Source organism: Crocodylus siamensis, chromosome 6 (assembly GCF_052110815.1).
Source record: "Crocodylus siamensis isolate JL-2025a chromosome 6, ASM5211081v1, whole genome shotgun sequence".
NCBI lineage: Eukaryota > Metazoa > Chordata > Crocodylia > Crocodylidae > Crocodylus > Crocodylus siamensis.
The window spans coordinates 37331049-37346081 of record NC_143400.1 but is presented as its reverse complement, the minus strand read 5'-3'; the positions used below and the strand labels follow the sequence as shown (position 1 = coordinate 37346081).

General features: G+C 46.9%; 1 protein-coding gene across 5 annotated transcripts in view; it reads right to left on the bottom strand.

Annotated features, from left to right (window-relative positions):
- Window positions 1-15033, bottom strand: part of PIWIL2 (piwi like RNA-mediated gene silencing 2) — a 28130-nt gene that overhangs the window by 8815 nt on the left and 4282 nt on the right. For all 5 annotated transcript variants that reach the window (XM_090055800.1, XM_090055798.1, XM_090055802.1 and 2 more), the window contains exons 6-16: window positions 14143-14253; window positions 13364-13481; window positions 12707-12831; window positions 10648-10728; window positions 7801-7914; window positions 7027-7215; window positions 6797-6881; window positions 5968-6057; window positions 4758-4898; window positions 3379-3492; window positions 2513-2701 (exon numbers count right to left, since the gene is read on the bottom strand). In XM_090055800.1, the coding sequence (XP_089911926.1) occupies window positions 2513-2701; window positions 3379-3492; window positions 4758-4898; window positions 5968-6057; window positions 6797-6881; window positions 7027-7215; window positions 7801-7914; window positions 10648-10728; window positions 12707-12831; window positions 13364-13481; window positions 14143-14253 (1357 nt within the window). The remainder of the gene's footprint in view (window positions 1-2512; window positions 2702-3378; window positions 3493-4757; window positions 4899-5967; window positions 6058-6796; window positions 6882-7026; window positions 7216-7800; window positions 7915-10647; window positions 10729-12706; window positions 12832-13363; window positions 13482-14142; window positions 14254-15033) is intronic.

The following is a 15033-nucleotide window of genomic DNA, read 5'->3' as shown; positions in this document are numbered from 1 at the left end:
CTGCATTGGTAGGTGCATTGCCAGCAGATCGAGGGAAGTAATTATTCCCCTCTATTCCCCTGGTGAGGCCACATCTGGAGTGCTGTGTCTAGTTTTGGGCCCCCCACTGCAGGAAGGATGTAGACAAATTGGGGAGAGTCCAGTGGAGGGCAATGACAATGGTTCAGGGGCTGGAGCACATGACTTCTGAGGAGAGTCTGAGGGAACTGCGCTTATTTAGTCTGGCAAAGAAAGGCCATGGGGGATTTGGTGGTTCCAAAGAGGATGCAGCTGGTTCTCAGTGGTGGCGGATGACAGAACAAGGAGAAATGGTCTCAAGTTGCAGCAAGGGCAGCTTTGGTTCCATGTAAGGAAAAGCTTTCAACACTAGGAGGGTGGTGAAGCACTGGACCAGGTTACCTAGAGAAGTGGCAGAATCTCCAACCTTGGAACAAAGCCCTGGCTGCAATGATCTGATTGGGAATGGTCTTGCTTTGAGCTGGGGGTTGGACTAGATGATCTCTTAAGCTCCCTTCCAACCCTAATTTTCTATCATCTATGACTCCATAATAATGCAACAGTATTCATAAGTGCCTACTGAAGGGTGATAAAAATCCTCTCCCAAAGCTGGAAACTGGTTATTGTGATAATGCAAATGCTCTTAAGAATAGTTTCAGTACCACTGGCACTTTTACGGTAACATCGGTCTCATGAGCTGCCAGAAATCCTCAGCTCCCTCCACCCGTGTGTTGATAACCAAGCAACGGAGACCAGCTGAAGTCTGAAGCATGGGGCTTTCAGTAACAAGCACTGGGAATTACACAGCCCCAATGTTCCCTGGCTGATGGGCTCCCATCCAACTGACTATATGAACTCTAGCAACAATAAGCAAACCTGTGCTTGGCTGAATTATGATAACAAGCACCAAGGTGCTTGATAGCTGAGCCTTACAAATGATCCCATGACACCAAAGGCATTACCCAGCCCTTCATGGTACTGAATGTTCCACTGATAACTAATGAAAGCAGGCCAAGCCCTTATCTCCATAGCAATGCATAGAAGGTGACAACGTCTGCGCTAGAGCGCAGGCACAGGATACAGGCAAGCAGCAAGGCATTTCTCTCAAGACCAGTACAGATCCTTCTCCCAGCCCCAAGAGCCACGAGAATTAGGAATGTAATAGGATGCAGCTCAAGAGCAAAGGAACAGCACGTACTCATCCTGCAAATACTACACGTGGAAAATATGCTACAGACAACCTGGCTTTTGCTCAGGGTTTCTTTCCTATGTATGGGCCTCTGCAGGGTCTTCCAGCTCCTAGAATTTGTATTCAAGACATACATAAGTCTTTCATATGTGTCTCAGTAAGAGAAGCCCTGCTGAGTGCAAGCCGCAAGTAGAAGTGTTGATATCGGAATATCGCTGATATAAAAAAAATGTTCTGCATCAGAAATTGACCCGATGCGGCTGATAATTTGTCCGATAAATGCCCATGCGTGTGCATAGCCGCAGTGCAGCGCATGTAGGCAGCGAGGAACAGAGCTGGTAGCGTGGAGAGCTGTGTGCAGTTGGTAAGTATGGTGTGGTGGAAGAGGAGGGCTGTGGGCGGCCAGATCAAGGCCCCGGCAGTGAGGGAGGGTGTGGGACTGGGGTTGGGGCAGGTGCAAGATGGAGCTGCAAGCGGCTTGTCTGAGGAACTCGGGGGTGGGGGGGAAGAAAGGAGGGGATGTGCCCCCCGGACCTGGGTGGCATAGGGCAGGTTGCAGCTGCGGGCTGGGACAGCTCCCACTGCTTGTCTGGGAGGGCATGCAGGGGGCAGCGTGTGCCCCCAGATCTGCCCAGCCAAGAAGAACCCAGCATAACCCCAGCCCACGCCCACCCCCCGCCATCATGCCCTCCTGGATGGGCAGTGGGAGCCGCCAGATGAGCACCAGATGAGCTGTGCACAGCGGCAGGAGCACCCCCCACTTTGTGCCACCCTGCCGCAGCCCTAGCCCGAAGCTGCAGCCCACCCCACACAGATCTGGGGAGCACATGCCCCCTTCCCCCAGGATGAGCTGCTTGTGGCTCCGTCTCCCTGCCCAGCTGGGCAGCCCCAGCCCCAGTCCCACTCTCTTCCTCACCAGAGGCCTTGATCTGTCCCCCCCCCATCCCAGACTTACCAGCTGGATGCAGCTCTTCAAGGTGAAGAGCTGCATATTGGAAAATGGATTGGTATCAGCCGATATGCCTCCTTAAAAATCAGCTACTGGTCCCAAAAATCTCTATCAGTGCACCCCTAGCCACAAATGATGCTTTTCCCACCTCAAGGCAAGTATGCTGTGCCCTGACCTCTCTGTGTGGCTTACATAGGTGTCACACCAGAAGCTGAGCAAAGATGGCAAGTGATTAAGTACAAGGGAGATTTGCAATGAATACCTTGTCATTATTGCGTTTTTCACACATGCAGTCAGGGCTAAGCCAACCCATTGGTGGCTTGAGAATACCACCTGAACAACTCTTCTGAGCAGACTGCCCAGACCTGCTTCTTTACCTCTGAACCCAAGACAGATTTGATGGTCCTGGCATAGGTATCTATCCGGTCATCCTTCAGTTCCACCCAGGCAGGCTGATTTAACTTCATGCCAAGTGGGCCACAGATCCTTTCCATCATGCTGACCAGCTCACGTGCCTGGTCCAGAGCACGTTTGGGATAAAACAATGCCCAGTAATGCAGGGGAACCTAGGATACAATCAGAACATCATCAGCATCAAATAGCCACACGTTGCATTTATATGCCCACTCAAAGGACCTCAAACCACCTTTTTGAAGCCTTTCTTCCACTGAGGTGGGTACATTCTTGTTTTAGAGGAAACCGAGACATAGAAGTCAAGGGACTTGTTCAGCTTCAAGTGAGTCAACAGAAAAGCTGGGGAAGAGGCATGAGTCCCACCAGTTAGACGCTTCTTCCCTCCATTCCCTCACAATATTTGGGGCCAGATAGGCAGAGAGCAGACATCCACCTGCACTGTACAGACAGCTTCTGCAGCACAAATACATCATGTGCTTCAGGCCAAACAAGTTTAGGGAAAGGAAAAATGTGTGACATTCACAAAAGCAGAGGATCCCAGGTTTTAATGTATAGCATCCATTCCTGTTTGGACATTGTAATAAGGCAGTGATAAAGAACCTTTTCCAGTAACACCTTGGAAAGAACAAGACCCAGTTAATAAATCTACAGCTTTAGGGAACTTCAACTCCACGTCCAGACAGGATTGGCAGAATCAGGACTCCAACTATGCTTGTCTAACATCAATCAGAAATGAAGGGGATGTTGTTTTAAAGATGGCATCCAAAATTCTGCTCTGCTGTCTCCCTGCCAAGGGGAAGTTGCCTCCCATTCTGCAGAGGTAACTTACTGTGGAGAGGGAGGGTTCTCTTGTTATTTCTTTGGTCCAAATGAGGTCTTCAGAAGTCATAAACGAGCTGTTCCTCATGTTGATTCTTTCCATGGGAAGAACACGCCCCTGTGTCTGAACAAAAACCAAGTGCCACTGTTGCGATCAGGAAACTCCTCTCAAGCCCTCAATTCTACCCATGTAGCCTGAATGCTTTGTAAGCTAACTCCATACAGTCCCACAAGTTATTTGTCAAATACACCAAAAACAAAGAAGAATCTCTTTATTCCTTCGACTCTCCCAAGACATTAAACGTTTTCAACTAAATGGTGTTTTGTTATGGGGGGCTTGCCCAGGAATTAACATCAAATACACTTAATTTCTTTAGTTTCTTTAAGGAAAAATAAAAATAAAGAGCAAAGATAAGGGCAGTTGTGAGGAAAAATGCCCTCAGTAAACAATAACAAGGCATGATTAACAGTATAAAGCGCAAGATTAATTGCACAAAAGCCAGAAGAGCCAGAGTCAACGGGATTTGCATTTTCTTTTTAAGCTCTGGCCTTTGTACATAAGCACTCCAAAGGGATCTTTCCCTGTGCAGTCACTTAAATGCAGTTCCAGTGACTGCAGGGAGCTGCAGAAATGGTGCAGTTTAGCTTTCCATCACATGCAAAGCTGATGGCAAACAGGGTCTGACAAAGGGCAAGGAACCAGCAAAATAATGGAAGGAGCCCCTGAACCTGCCAGATGGAAAAATGCTTCACTAGCAAAGGAAAAGATGCCTACAAGGGCTGTTCCTGTCTCTTTCAAGGAGTCACGGCATAACCTCGAATATGCAGAGTTTTTAATTAACCAACACTCTACAGCTACTGGCAGATTTCCAAAGGGCACCCCAGGAAGTCAACTGTTTGTTGCAGGTGGAAGACAGGATAATGCAGCAACTACATGCTGCCCAATACCCCTGGCAGTGTGGTATACGTGGCCATAGGAGGATGCACCACACCATCAGCACTCAGAACTGCCTTTGGGTTCTTGCATGTGTAGTAAAATCAGGTGGGCTCATGCTGAATCACTCCTATATGCTGGTGAGACCCACATGGTTTACTTTCAAAGATGAAAAAAGGCACTGTGTAGTCTTATGGTGTTAGGGTCAAGAGGCATCAGGATATAACTACTTCTACCATGGGATCCCAACAGATCACAGTACTCTCCAGGGGGCTTACTAAGCACTTTAAAGCCTTGCACCCTGCCCTGAAGAATTAACTCCATTTAATAAACAGGGATGCAAGAGAGATTAAAGCTGTAAAAATCAGGGGCAAGACAGAGGCTCCCACTAGAAAACCCCATTGCTCTATGCACTAGCCTATGCTGCTCACGTATGGTGGGAAAGCTCTTCTTACTCTAGAGACGTCTGTGTCCAAACGTAGACCCCATCGCAACAGTTCCTCACTGGCAGCCTCATTCTGCTTAATTCGTTGCAGGAGAGTACTCAGAGAGGTGTGGTGTTGCTTTGGACTCAGGTGGATTTGATAGGTCAGGTCCTGAGCAGGGCGGGAAGAAATGACAGATGTCTGTAAACACCAGCATGTGATCAAATCCTTCTACACGCAGCCACTCCATCAGACCATCACGTCTAAATGCTGAAGGGCCAGCTCAATTACAGCCCCACTTGAGATGTCTGACCAACCACCCAAGGGTGCAATTGTACCAGTATACTTAACCTTGCACTTCAACCATTAGAGACCATGTCACATAATATTCTGTCTGTGCAACGGTTCATAGTTGCAATTACCTAAGTCATCAAAAACCCAGCAGGACACTGTACAGACATCAAAAAGGCTCACAGGGATATAACAAAGCTGCTTGTTGATAAACACATCACAGAGTGGAGCAAAGAAAAGTGCAAGGATTGCACCCGTTGTTCCCTGGATGAATCTTTACAGCAGAGGCAGAAAGGACTTATTGGCAGACCTCATTTGCTAGGTCCTCTTTATGCACTGGGTAACACATGGTGATCTATGACAGTATTTATATGAGCACCTGCTACCTAGCATCCTGTTGCTGTAAAGAAGGCACAATTTTAAGATACCACAAGCTCATCATACTATTCACTACTCACACTTTTGTACAGCTCAGAACATACTGCAAGCTGAGCCTTGCTACTAACCATCCCCTGCTTCATAACAATCCCTTCCATCAAAGTAAATCTGCAAAGCCTGATCAACCACTAAGCTTTGGGGCTCAGCAGAAGGTCCCTCAAGTTGTGCACTGGCACAGTACCAGAGGTAGGGTTCAGAGTGCTCCGGCCAGGGCTGTGGAGAACTTAACTCTCAGAACCATCCACTCCACAAAGCCCCTGGACTCTACCACCTGAGACAGGAATGAGAGGGCTGGTGAAAGGAAGTTAATCTGGAAGTTACTGCAATATGGTCAGAGAGCCAGAGTCAGTAAGTGCCCATCACTTTTAGATCCACCCAGAGGAAAGCCCCGCTGAGCCCCCATTTGCAATGCCCAGTCTCAAGAGAGGGCCTTGGCACAAATGGAGCCAACAGCCATAATAAATGCCAGCTTATTGGGTTCGGTTCTGCCCTGCTGCAGCAGCGCTCTGACCTTCATGGCTCTGAAGTCCTTCCTCATCTTCTCAGGGATCCCTGTCATGAAGGAGAGCTCTGGCAACAGCAGAATCTCACCCCTCAGCAGCTGCAGGAAAATAGAAGCCAGAGCATGCTAGCAGCCTGCCATGTACAGGGAAAGTCCTGCCATGCCCAGCTACTGCAGTAGTGAGCAGAAAAGAGGGAAGCAAGCAGAGAGATCACACTGGCATCTTGTCTTCCCAGAGACATTCATCAGAGATGATGGCATCCCCGTTACTTTCAATGGGGGCAGAGGTTTCGTCCGGTTAGCGGTGGGCCCCCTCCACATGGGCTCATGAGCTTTCTAAAAGAAAATCAAGTTAGTCTATGCTTTGAGGTATGTATCCTGGCATAAGTGCAGAGCAGCCAATCTGCTACAATGATAGGACATGCTCTGAGGAGACCCAATCCTCCAACACTGGAGAGGTAAAGAAAGCTGCAGAACAGCACAGAACGGAGACTGGCTGGCCAAGAGAACCAACAAATGAATGCCAGGGGAGCAACAGAAGCTGGTCTCTCAAATAGCCAGATCAGCGGTTGTGGGGAGGAGCAACTGTCTCTCTCTACGTGTCATTTGAATTTGGCACTAAACAGCCTTGCTCAGCAGAGACCAAGAAACAGGTAGGCCCAGAGACTCTCACTTCTAGAAAGGATCCCTGGTCCAAATCAAGTATAGGGCACCTGGACAGAGGGCCTATGAAAGAAGCTGCTGCTTCTGGATAGGAGCCTTCATCACGCAAGGCCATCAGCTGGTCGTTGCGAAGTCATCACTGAAATGTCACTGCTGAGAGACTTTTAACACTCACCTTCCCATCAGGACTCTGCTTTTCCTTGGGTCTGTGAATCAGCAGTGGCTGGCCCAGGTCTCTAATGGCTATCCCATAGTTTTTGCTGAAAGAGGAGCAGGGAGGTAATTTTAAGATGACACTTCCATGATGCTGAGTTAACAAGCTCAACTGGATCATGTTATTGGTTACAGATGCATCTTTCCTCCTACTGCACTCCCCTCCATTGTGAGAACTGCAGGTATTCCTACCTGTAATAGTCTATGAAAGTGATCTCCTTCCCATCGGACGTGCTGAATTTGTCCTTTGGAGTCTTGCTCCACTCAATGTCATCAATGCGGTAGGTGCGATTGTTATAGCGGGTAATGACAATGTTACCAAGCAGCTGCTTGGTACACTCATCCTGGAAGTTCTCTCTGCTCTGCTGGTAGATTGCTTGCCTTCATGGAGAAGAGGGGGATAAAAATCTCAGTCAAGTCAGAGTTCAACCACCTTCCCATACAGGGAGTAAGTACAGTTTGAAAACATACAGGAGCTGTACTTCAGAACCCTGCTTTAAGGAGTAAATTTCAGCTAGAACATCTGATCAAGGATGAAATACTGGGATGCACTTTTTTTGTAAAAGGGCTATTTGGTGACGTTGCCTCAACTCCGGGCTGTCTGAATCGCTTAAGCAATCAACACTACTTGCATTAATTGCTCCTCTTCCCAGGGGTCTTAGCAGAGAAGCCAATGATTAAATAGGCCATGGAAACCAACTACTCCAGAGACCTTAAAAACCTTTCTTCTGGTTCCTGGCTGAACTGTACTGACAAGGCAACACTGGGGAAACTGGACACTACTTGGACCAGAACTTCTCCATAGTGAAACAAGAACCAGCGCATCAGTGCTCAGACTCCCAACTCACCCTCAGCACCAATGCTGAGCTTTCATTGGTGAATGTCTGTATGTACTCTTCTCCTTGCCAGAGAACTCTATGTTGGCCCTGCCAGATGCATAAGCTGTGCTTTCCTTCTCTTACTCACATGACGTCCAAGACAGAATCATTTCTGATGACCTTGTGGGAGACATCAGCCAACAGGAAGAGTCCTCCATCTGTCCTCCGGATGCTAGCTGAGTAACCTGGCCAGATCTGCAATCTTTGGGGTACAGAAAAGAGAATCCACGGGTGCCTATACACATACACTGATGCGCTGTAATAACAGTGTGTCAGAGCAGACTTGATTACTCAGGTCTGCTGGAGGGTGGCAATTATCGTGCTCCAGCAGACTCCAGCGTCATGTGAAAAATGGCAGCAGGGGCATTTTAACTAAAGCTCATTCAATGCTTACAAGTAACACTCTGGGTGCTCTAATTAAGCCCGCTCTTCCCCGCTCCCCCTAGAGCCCACGTATAAATGCCCCACATGAAACACACTCATTGGCTACCTACTCATTTGGCTTCTTTATGTGACAGTGCGGACTCAGGAGGAACTATACCACCAGCAAGAGGGATGGTAACAAAAGATCATGGCTGGCACAGCAGGCAGCCAGAATCTCAGTTCAGTAAGATCTTCAGATGACTTCTCAGGAAGCGAGCAGGGCTTTTTCAAGTTACAGTTACCAAACTAGGCAGACAAGGTTCTTTAGGTAAATGTAATAACTTCTATTAGGCCAACTAAATAGTTGGAAAAATGGTTCTTTGCAAGCTTTCAGATACAAACACCCTTCTTCAGAGACTCTTCCTCTGCTTGAAGAAGGGTGTTTGTACCTGAAAGCATGCAAAGAACCATTTTTCCAATTACTTAGTTGGTCTAATAAAAGATATCACATTTACCCAATGAATCTTGTCTGCCTATGTCCTTAGACCAACACGGCTACAACCTACACCCCCAATTACCAAACTAGATCCTCAGCATTAAAGCAACGCACACAACAAGGGCTCTGCCTGCCAGGTTGGCATTTCTAGAACTGAGGTTCTCACCTGCAGCTCAAGCATCTGGGCTGATGCAGCATACAATGATCCTGGTTGGACTGAACACTGCTCATCAGGACCTAAGTAGGATCACCACTACTTAGAGCAACCTCCAACAGCTCACGGACAGACTTGGACTTCATAGAATCAAAGGACCGGAAGGGACCTGCAAGATCATCAAGCCCAGTTCCCTGCCAAGGGCAGGAGGTTTTTGCGCTCAAACAAACTCAATGAGGTGCTGTCCAGCCTCTTCTTGAATGCCTCCAAAGATGGTGACTGCACCACCTCTGTTGGCAGCATGCTCCAGATTCTAGATACCCTTATGGAAAAGTTTTTCGTAATGTCCAACCTACATTTTTCCTCAATTAGCTTGTGCCCGTTGGTCCTCATTCTCCCTGGGGGTGCCTTTCTAAAGAGTTGCTCCCCTAGATCTTGGTGTTCACCCTTGACATACTTGTAGGCAACTATCAAGTCACCTCTCAGTCTTCTCTTGCGCAGACTGAACAAACCCAGTTCCTGGAGTCTCTCCTCATAGGGCCTGTCCTCCAGGCCCCCAATCATATGGGTGGCCCTTCTCTGTACTCTTTCAAGTTTATCCACATCCCGCCTGAAGTGCGGTGCCCAGAACCGGACACAGTGCTCCAGCTGTGGCCTCACCAATCCCGAATAGAGGGGGAGGAGCACCTTTCCGGATCTGTTGGCAACACATCAGCTGATGCATATCAGAGTTCCATTTGCTCTGCTGGCAACTTCATCGCACTGTTGGCTCATGTTCATCTTCTGGTCGACTGTCACCCCCAAGTCCTTTTCAGATGCAGTGCCAACCAGTGGACCACCACCCATCATATAGTTGTGGTCAAGTTTCTTCCTACCCAGATAAAGGACCTGGTACTTGTCCCTGTTGAACCTCATCTGATTGCATTCAGCCCATAGGACCAGTCTGTTGAGGTCATCCGGGGTCTTTACCCTGTCCTCAGATGTGCCCACATTTCCCCACAGCTTGATGTCATCTGCAAACTTAATCACTGCACTTTTCACCCCCTCATCCAAGTCACTGATAAAGATGTTAAAGAGCACGGGCCCAAGCACTGATCCCTGGGAGACACCACCAGGATAAGGCCTTCCCATCAATTACAACCTTCTGGGATCGGCCTCCGAGCCAAATGTCAACCCACATCACTGTAGACTGGTCTAGGCCAGTACCCTCCAGTTTAACTGAAAGGATTTCATGGGAGACAGTATCAAAGGCCTTGCTGAGGTCTAGGTAAATGATGTCAACTTCACATCCCTTGTCCAGCTGGTTAGTTACCTGGTTTGTTAGGCATGACTTACCCTCGACAAAGTTGTGCTGGTTGCTTCTGAATACCCCACCAGTTACAAGCTTGTGGTTGATGGCCTCCTGGGCAATTTCACTAGCACCTAAACTGCATTTACAGAAAGCAGTTTAGGTGCTAGCGAAGGAAGCAAGAAGCACATGGGGCTGGCATGGCCTGTCTGTGCTGAGAAAGCATGGAGATTTAAGGAAGGGGTTGTCCATGACACGCCATGGGAAGGGTCTTTTGTTCAGAGGAAACCATGAATATGGGACAAGGGACAAGAGCCAACACTGCATGTTATTCCCATCTCAACTGTAGGCTTTGCCTCTCTGCCTGTGTGGGCTCTAAGCTTTTCAGGGCAGGGACTATACCTCCTAATAATCTGTTCAACTCCCAGGTCACCCACACAGTAGAAGCCCTCTTCCTGGTGGATGCCTCTGGTCAATAACACAGCACAAACAACACAGTGAAGGCCCATGACCTAGCAGCTGTGAGTTCATTCATCTCTCATCCAGGCAGTTATGCCGCACTAGAACATTCCTAGAGTCAGTTGTGTGGATACTATGGCAATAAGCACACAAACAGACAAGTTCCAGTACTAACCTGTACTGGGGCAGCACTGTAGCACTGGTGGGGTCATAAAAGTTTCTTCCAACAAGTTTCATCTCCAAAATCTTCATCACCCTAGAACAGAAAACCAGTATCATTTTGGCAAACAGAGGGCTACGACACACTGTTTTGTTGCAGTGTGTAACTCACCATCTGCAAAAGCCCCAAAGGCATCTAAGCTGTGATCCTTTGAGACCCTTTCCAGTCTTTGCCTCAGAAAAAGGCCCACTATGTTGTGCAGGCTGGAGCGCTGAAGTAAATTAAAAATTCAGAACAACGGATTTCATCCACTAAAGAGAAGAAATAAGCATGGGTTCTTTCCTGGGCAAAGGCTGGAAAGGATCTTGTAAGTTCCCCCCAACACAGTTGCTTGTTTTAACTTCCTGTGCCAGGTTATTCAAGTTTTACCTCTACTGCATCTTGTGACGGACTACAGAATCAGGTGCTCTCTACATTCTACGGTCTCAGATGAAGGCCAGTGACTGTTTTACAAAGGATTTCTTTTTTGTCAGCAAGTTTGTCAGTGTTGACATTAAAATGTTGTGTTAGTAAAATGAAACGCTTAAGTAGAAACTAAAAATAAAACCCTACTCTGTTGCTTGGATTCCAACCCCTTGTGATACCACAGTCCTACAATTTGCCAAATCAGCCATACTCTTCCAGGAAAGAGCAGATACACAAGGCCTCAACTTCCCAAATGCAAATTTCAGGATTTATTTCTACATCAGAATGTTCCCACCTTTGGGACAATTGTGAAAGAAGCAGTTTAGCTTCCTAGATCACTGTCTTCCTTCAGTTGACTATTATTGGGTTAATCTATATGAGAGAATAACCAATGCCACCTGATCTTGGATATAACTTTATATGACTCACTAAGATAACACAGGCCACTCTGGCATTTCTCCTGGCCAGAGTTGTGAAAACTACTAGCTTGATTTTACACTTACAGAGTCTCATGCAGTAGCTCAATAGTGCAAAGTTTGGGTTGCAAGCATAAAGGGTAAGATTTACATCCAAAGAACAATTCTGCTGGCTTTTCTGTAAATCACCATACAAACCTTTCTAGCCACGCTGAGTTTAACTACTTCTCCCTACTAAAATACCAGTGTCTTCCTACATAAAGTTATTTTACTCATTTCCAAGAGCTGGATGAACTTGCAGTAAGTGAGAGAATGCCAAAATAACCTTCCTGACGTAAAGGAACCTCTGCATCTCTTTGCAACCTCAGTACTGAGTAAAACTGAAAAAGCTGAGTGTGCCCTGTTCACACGCACAGCTTCAGGACAGAAAGCTCTGAGGCCTCAGGCTACATATGTCAGGGTTTAAACATCCCTCTTATTCTAGAATGAATTTGGTCATTTCCACCAGAAGGCAAGGCAGACAAAGGGCTACTCTAAGGCAAGAACTTAAAAATCCCAACTGCTTTTAGTCACAAAAGCAAGTGGTATTAAAGTTGAGGGTGCAGAAGTCAGCCTGTAGTAATATAGCTATTCTCTCCCTCCGTCCACCTTGACCTTTAGTGGAACATGCTCCTCTGTGAAGGGCTGTAGACAAATCCACTCTCTCTATATATTCCCTCAACACATACCCCAGGTTATAGTCACAACCCTCCAGACCAAGGGTGGGCAAAATGTGGCCTGCGGGCCAGATGCGGCCCACCAGGTCATCTACCTGACCCATGGGGCCCCTAAAAATTTAGAAAATTAATATTTATCTGCCCCTGGCTGCCTGTCCTGCAGCCCTCAGTGGCTTGCCAGAACTCAGTAAGCGGCCCTCCGCCCAAAATAATGGCCCGTCCCTGCTCCAGACCAAGACTGAAGCTGTGCACAGTCCAAAGCAATCATTATCTTCTTAGTCTGTGAGAACTGCGACTGTACAGAAACTCAAGTGAACCCAGAAGTGAGAGACTAAAGACAGACAAAACTCAAATCTCTTGGAGAACACACCCAATTCTACTTCTGCAAGATCCAGCAAGATCCACTGGCTAGGACCTTCACATCCAATTCAATGGTTAAGCAGCATGGTGAAAACACCAGTCTTAATTGTTCCTTACCTTTTGAAAACAATGTTGTAAAATGGAATGCATAGGTCTGAACTGGGTTCAAGAATTTTGGTCATCTGAATCCTTATGCTGATCTCAACTCCATCAGTCTTCCTCTGACTCTTCAGATCAGAAGTCTAATGTGAGAACACAGACATCCCATCAGTAGTAGCAAGAAGAGCAATGGCAACCGTACATGTCTGTTGGGTCAAAAGTGTTCTGGGCCACTGGCTTAAAGTTTTTTGAGATTGTAGATCCTGGTGGATCTCTGTGAATGCCAAGGATGGAGAACTAAAGACTTCTCCAGATGGAGAACTGGAGCTTCTGGAACTTAGGTCCTACACACTGGGGTTTTAGAAACTTCTTACTTACAAGTCTACCACCACACTCCAGTCCTAACATGCTACACCCTCCCCTACTCCAGTCCTGGGTCTCCGAAAAACCAGTGCAGTCATTCTACAACATGCAGAGATATACTATAGGGAAGAGAGGTGCAATCCCTTATCATAGATAGCAAGCTGATCCACTGAAAACCCCTCCTCTAGCTCTATTTTCCAGCAGTGCATACAAGCCACAATCTGGAGTCTTATATGAGCTGTCCAAGGTTCAAATAAACCATATGGCTGTTGACTCTTCAGCCTTTGTGGTTTTTGCATCAATGTGTCTTACCTGAGGCAACCTGATGGGCAGGTAGAGGATCAAGCCATCAAATGCCGTTACATCTCCTGTCACCAATCTGTGCTCCTTCAGCATACCAAACCGCATGCTCTTACACTCCACATTAGGACTGCAAGGTAGGTGAGGAGAAAGAGAGGAACGTTGTTATAGCACTGACAATCTATTTTCACTAGAAAATGTAAGGCTCCTAGAGATTATAGTCAATGTTACAGCGCAGATTATAAGTTCGTCAGTGTTTTAGCAAACTGAATTCTGCCCAAGTCCAAGGGGGAACTCAGAAGCCACATGAAAATTAACAGACGAACTGAACATGAGATCACAGATTGCCCGAAATCAACTTTCCTGTGAGGCCAAAATAGCTCCAGTCCTTACCCTACAAAGTTACAGCTTTTCACTGCAATGGATTTAAAAAATGACCAACTATATTTGTGACTGCTGCCCCATCTAGTGGCTATCGCGAAAAGAATAACTGACCATTAATGCTCCATGTCAGGAGAATGGGTAGGCATTGCACCACAGGTCCAGGACAGTCCTGTGACCACTAAATGCTATTCTGGAAGAACTGGTACCTTACAACCCAATTTGATTCCACATTTTTTGATAGCAAAGACTACTCTGGGCAACTCATTTTCCAGCTCTCAATTGCTTGAAATTCATTCAGTGGAGGTACCTTATGGAAGTCATCAAATTCCACTGATTTATTTCACTTGTTTCCCTACATCTAAGCCAATCCAGTTAAGATAGTGCTGAAATGTACTGGGTGTCGCTACCTGAAAGTCACATGATACTGGTAAACAGCTTCATTTCGGCAATGTATTTTAATCAGGTTCAGAGCCAAGGGAAAAGCAGTTCCTTTTGATCCTTTCTTCACTACTGGGTCCCTGTAAGGACGAGGGGGGGAAATCCAGAAGGCATATGTGAATATTTTCTAGGTTAAATACAAGGAAGAAGTACAAGTTGGTGATGTAACAACAGAACAGCAGTGCCTGCGCTAATGATGAGCTTAGACCTCCATGTTTTACATTCATGCAACAACTGGCCTACACTGAGAACAATGCTTTTGTGCTTTTTGTATGGGGGTCTTAAAGCATTTAACAAGGAGTCAGTGACTCCTAAACCGCCCACCCTCTGAGATTTCCTGTATCCAGTTTAGTTGGGCATGCTCAGGAGTTGAGAAGTGATGTGATGACTTGCCCAAGTCTGCCCATGGCTCCTCAAAACCCTCTCTCTCAGAATCCTGCTTTGATTCTACACCAAGTCCTTAGCCAAGGTCAGTTTGGTACAGACAGTGGGAGTTTTTGCCTTCTTTTGTAGTGGTGGGGGCAAGGCCTTTTACCTGGGATCTCTCAAACGTATATTAACCTTTTACAGAAGCAGGACGTTGGCTGCTGTGGCTCCCCTCCTTTACCTGTTGCAAGTTAGGGTATTACGTCAGGGTTTATGGTATTTTTAGCAAGAGTTTAAATTACGGTTTGTATGGGATTGTTTGGATAGGGATGATCCTGGTTCAGGCAGGGACTGAACTACATGACTTCTGGAGGTCTCTTCCAGATCTGCTCCTGATTTCTTTGCTAACCCACAAATCAAAGGTCCCCCACCCCACCAGAAGATGACAACACAGACTTTAAGAGACAGGTACAAACCCCCTCTTTCTCCTCAAC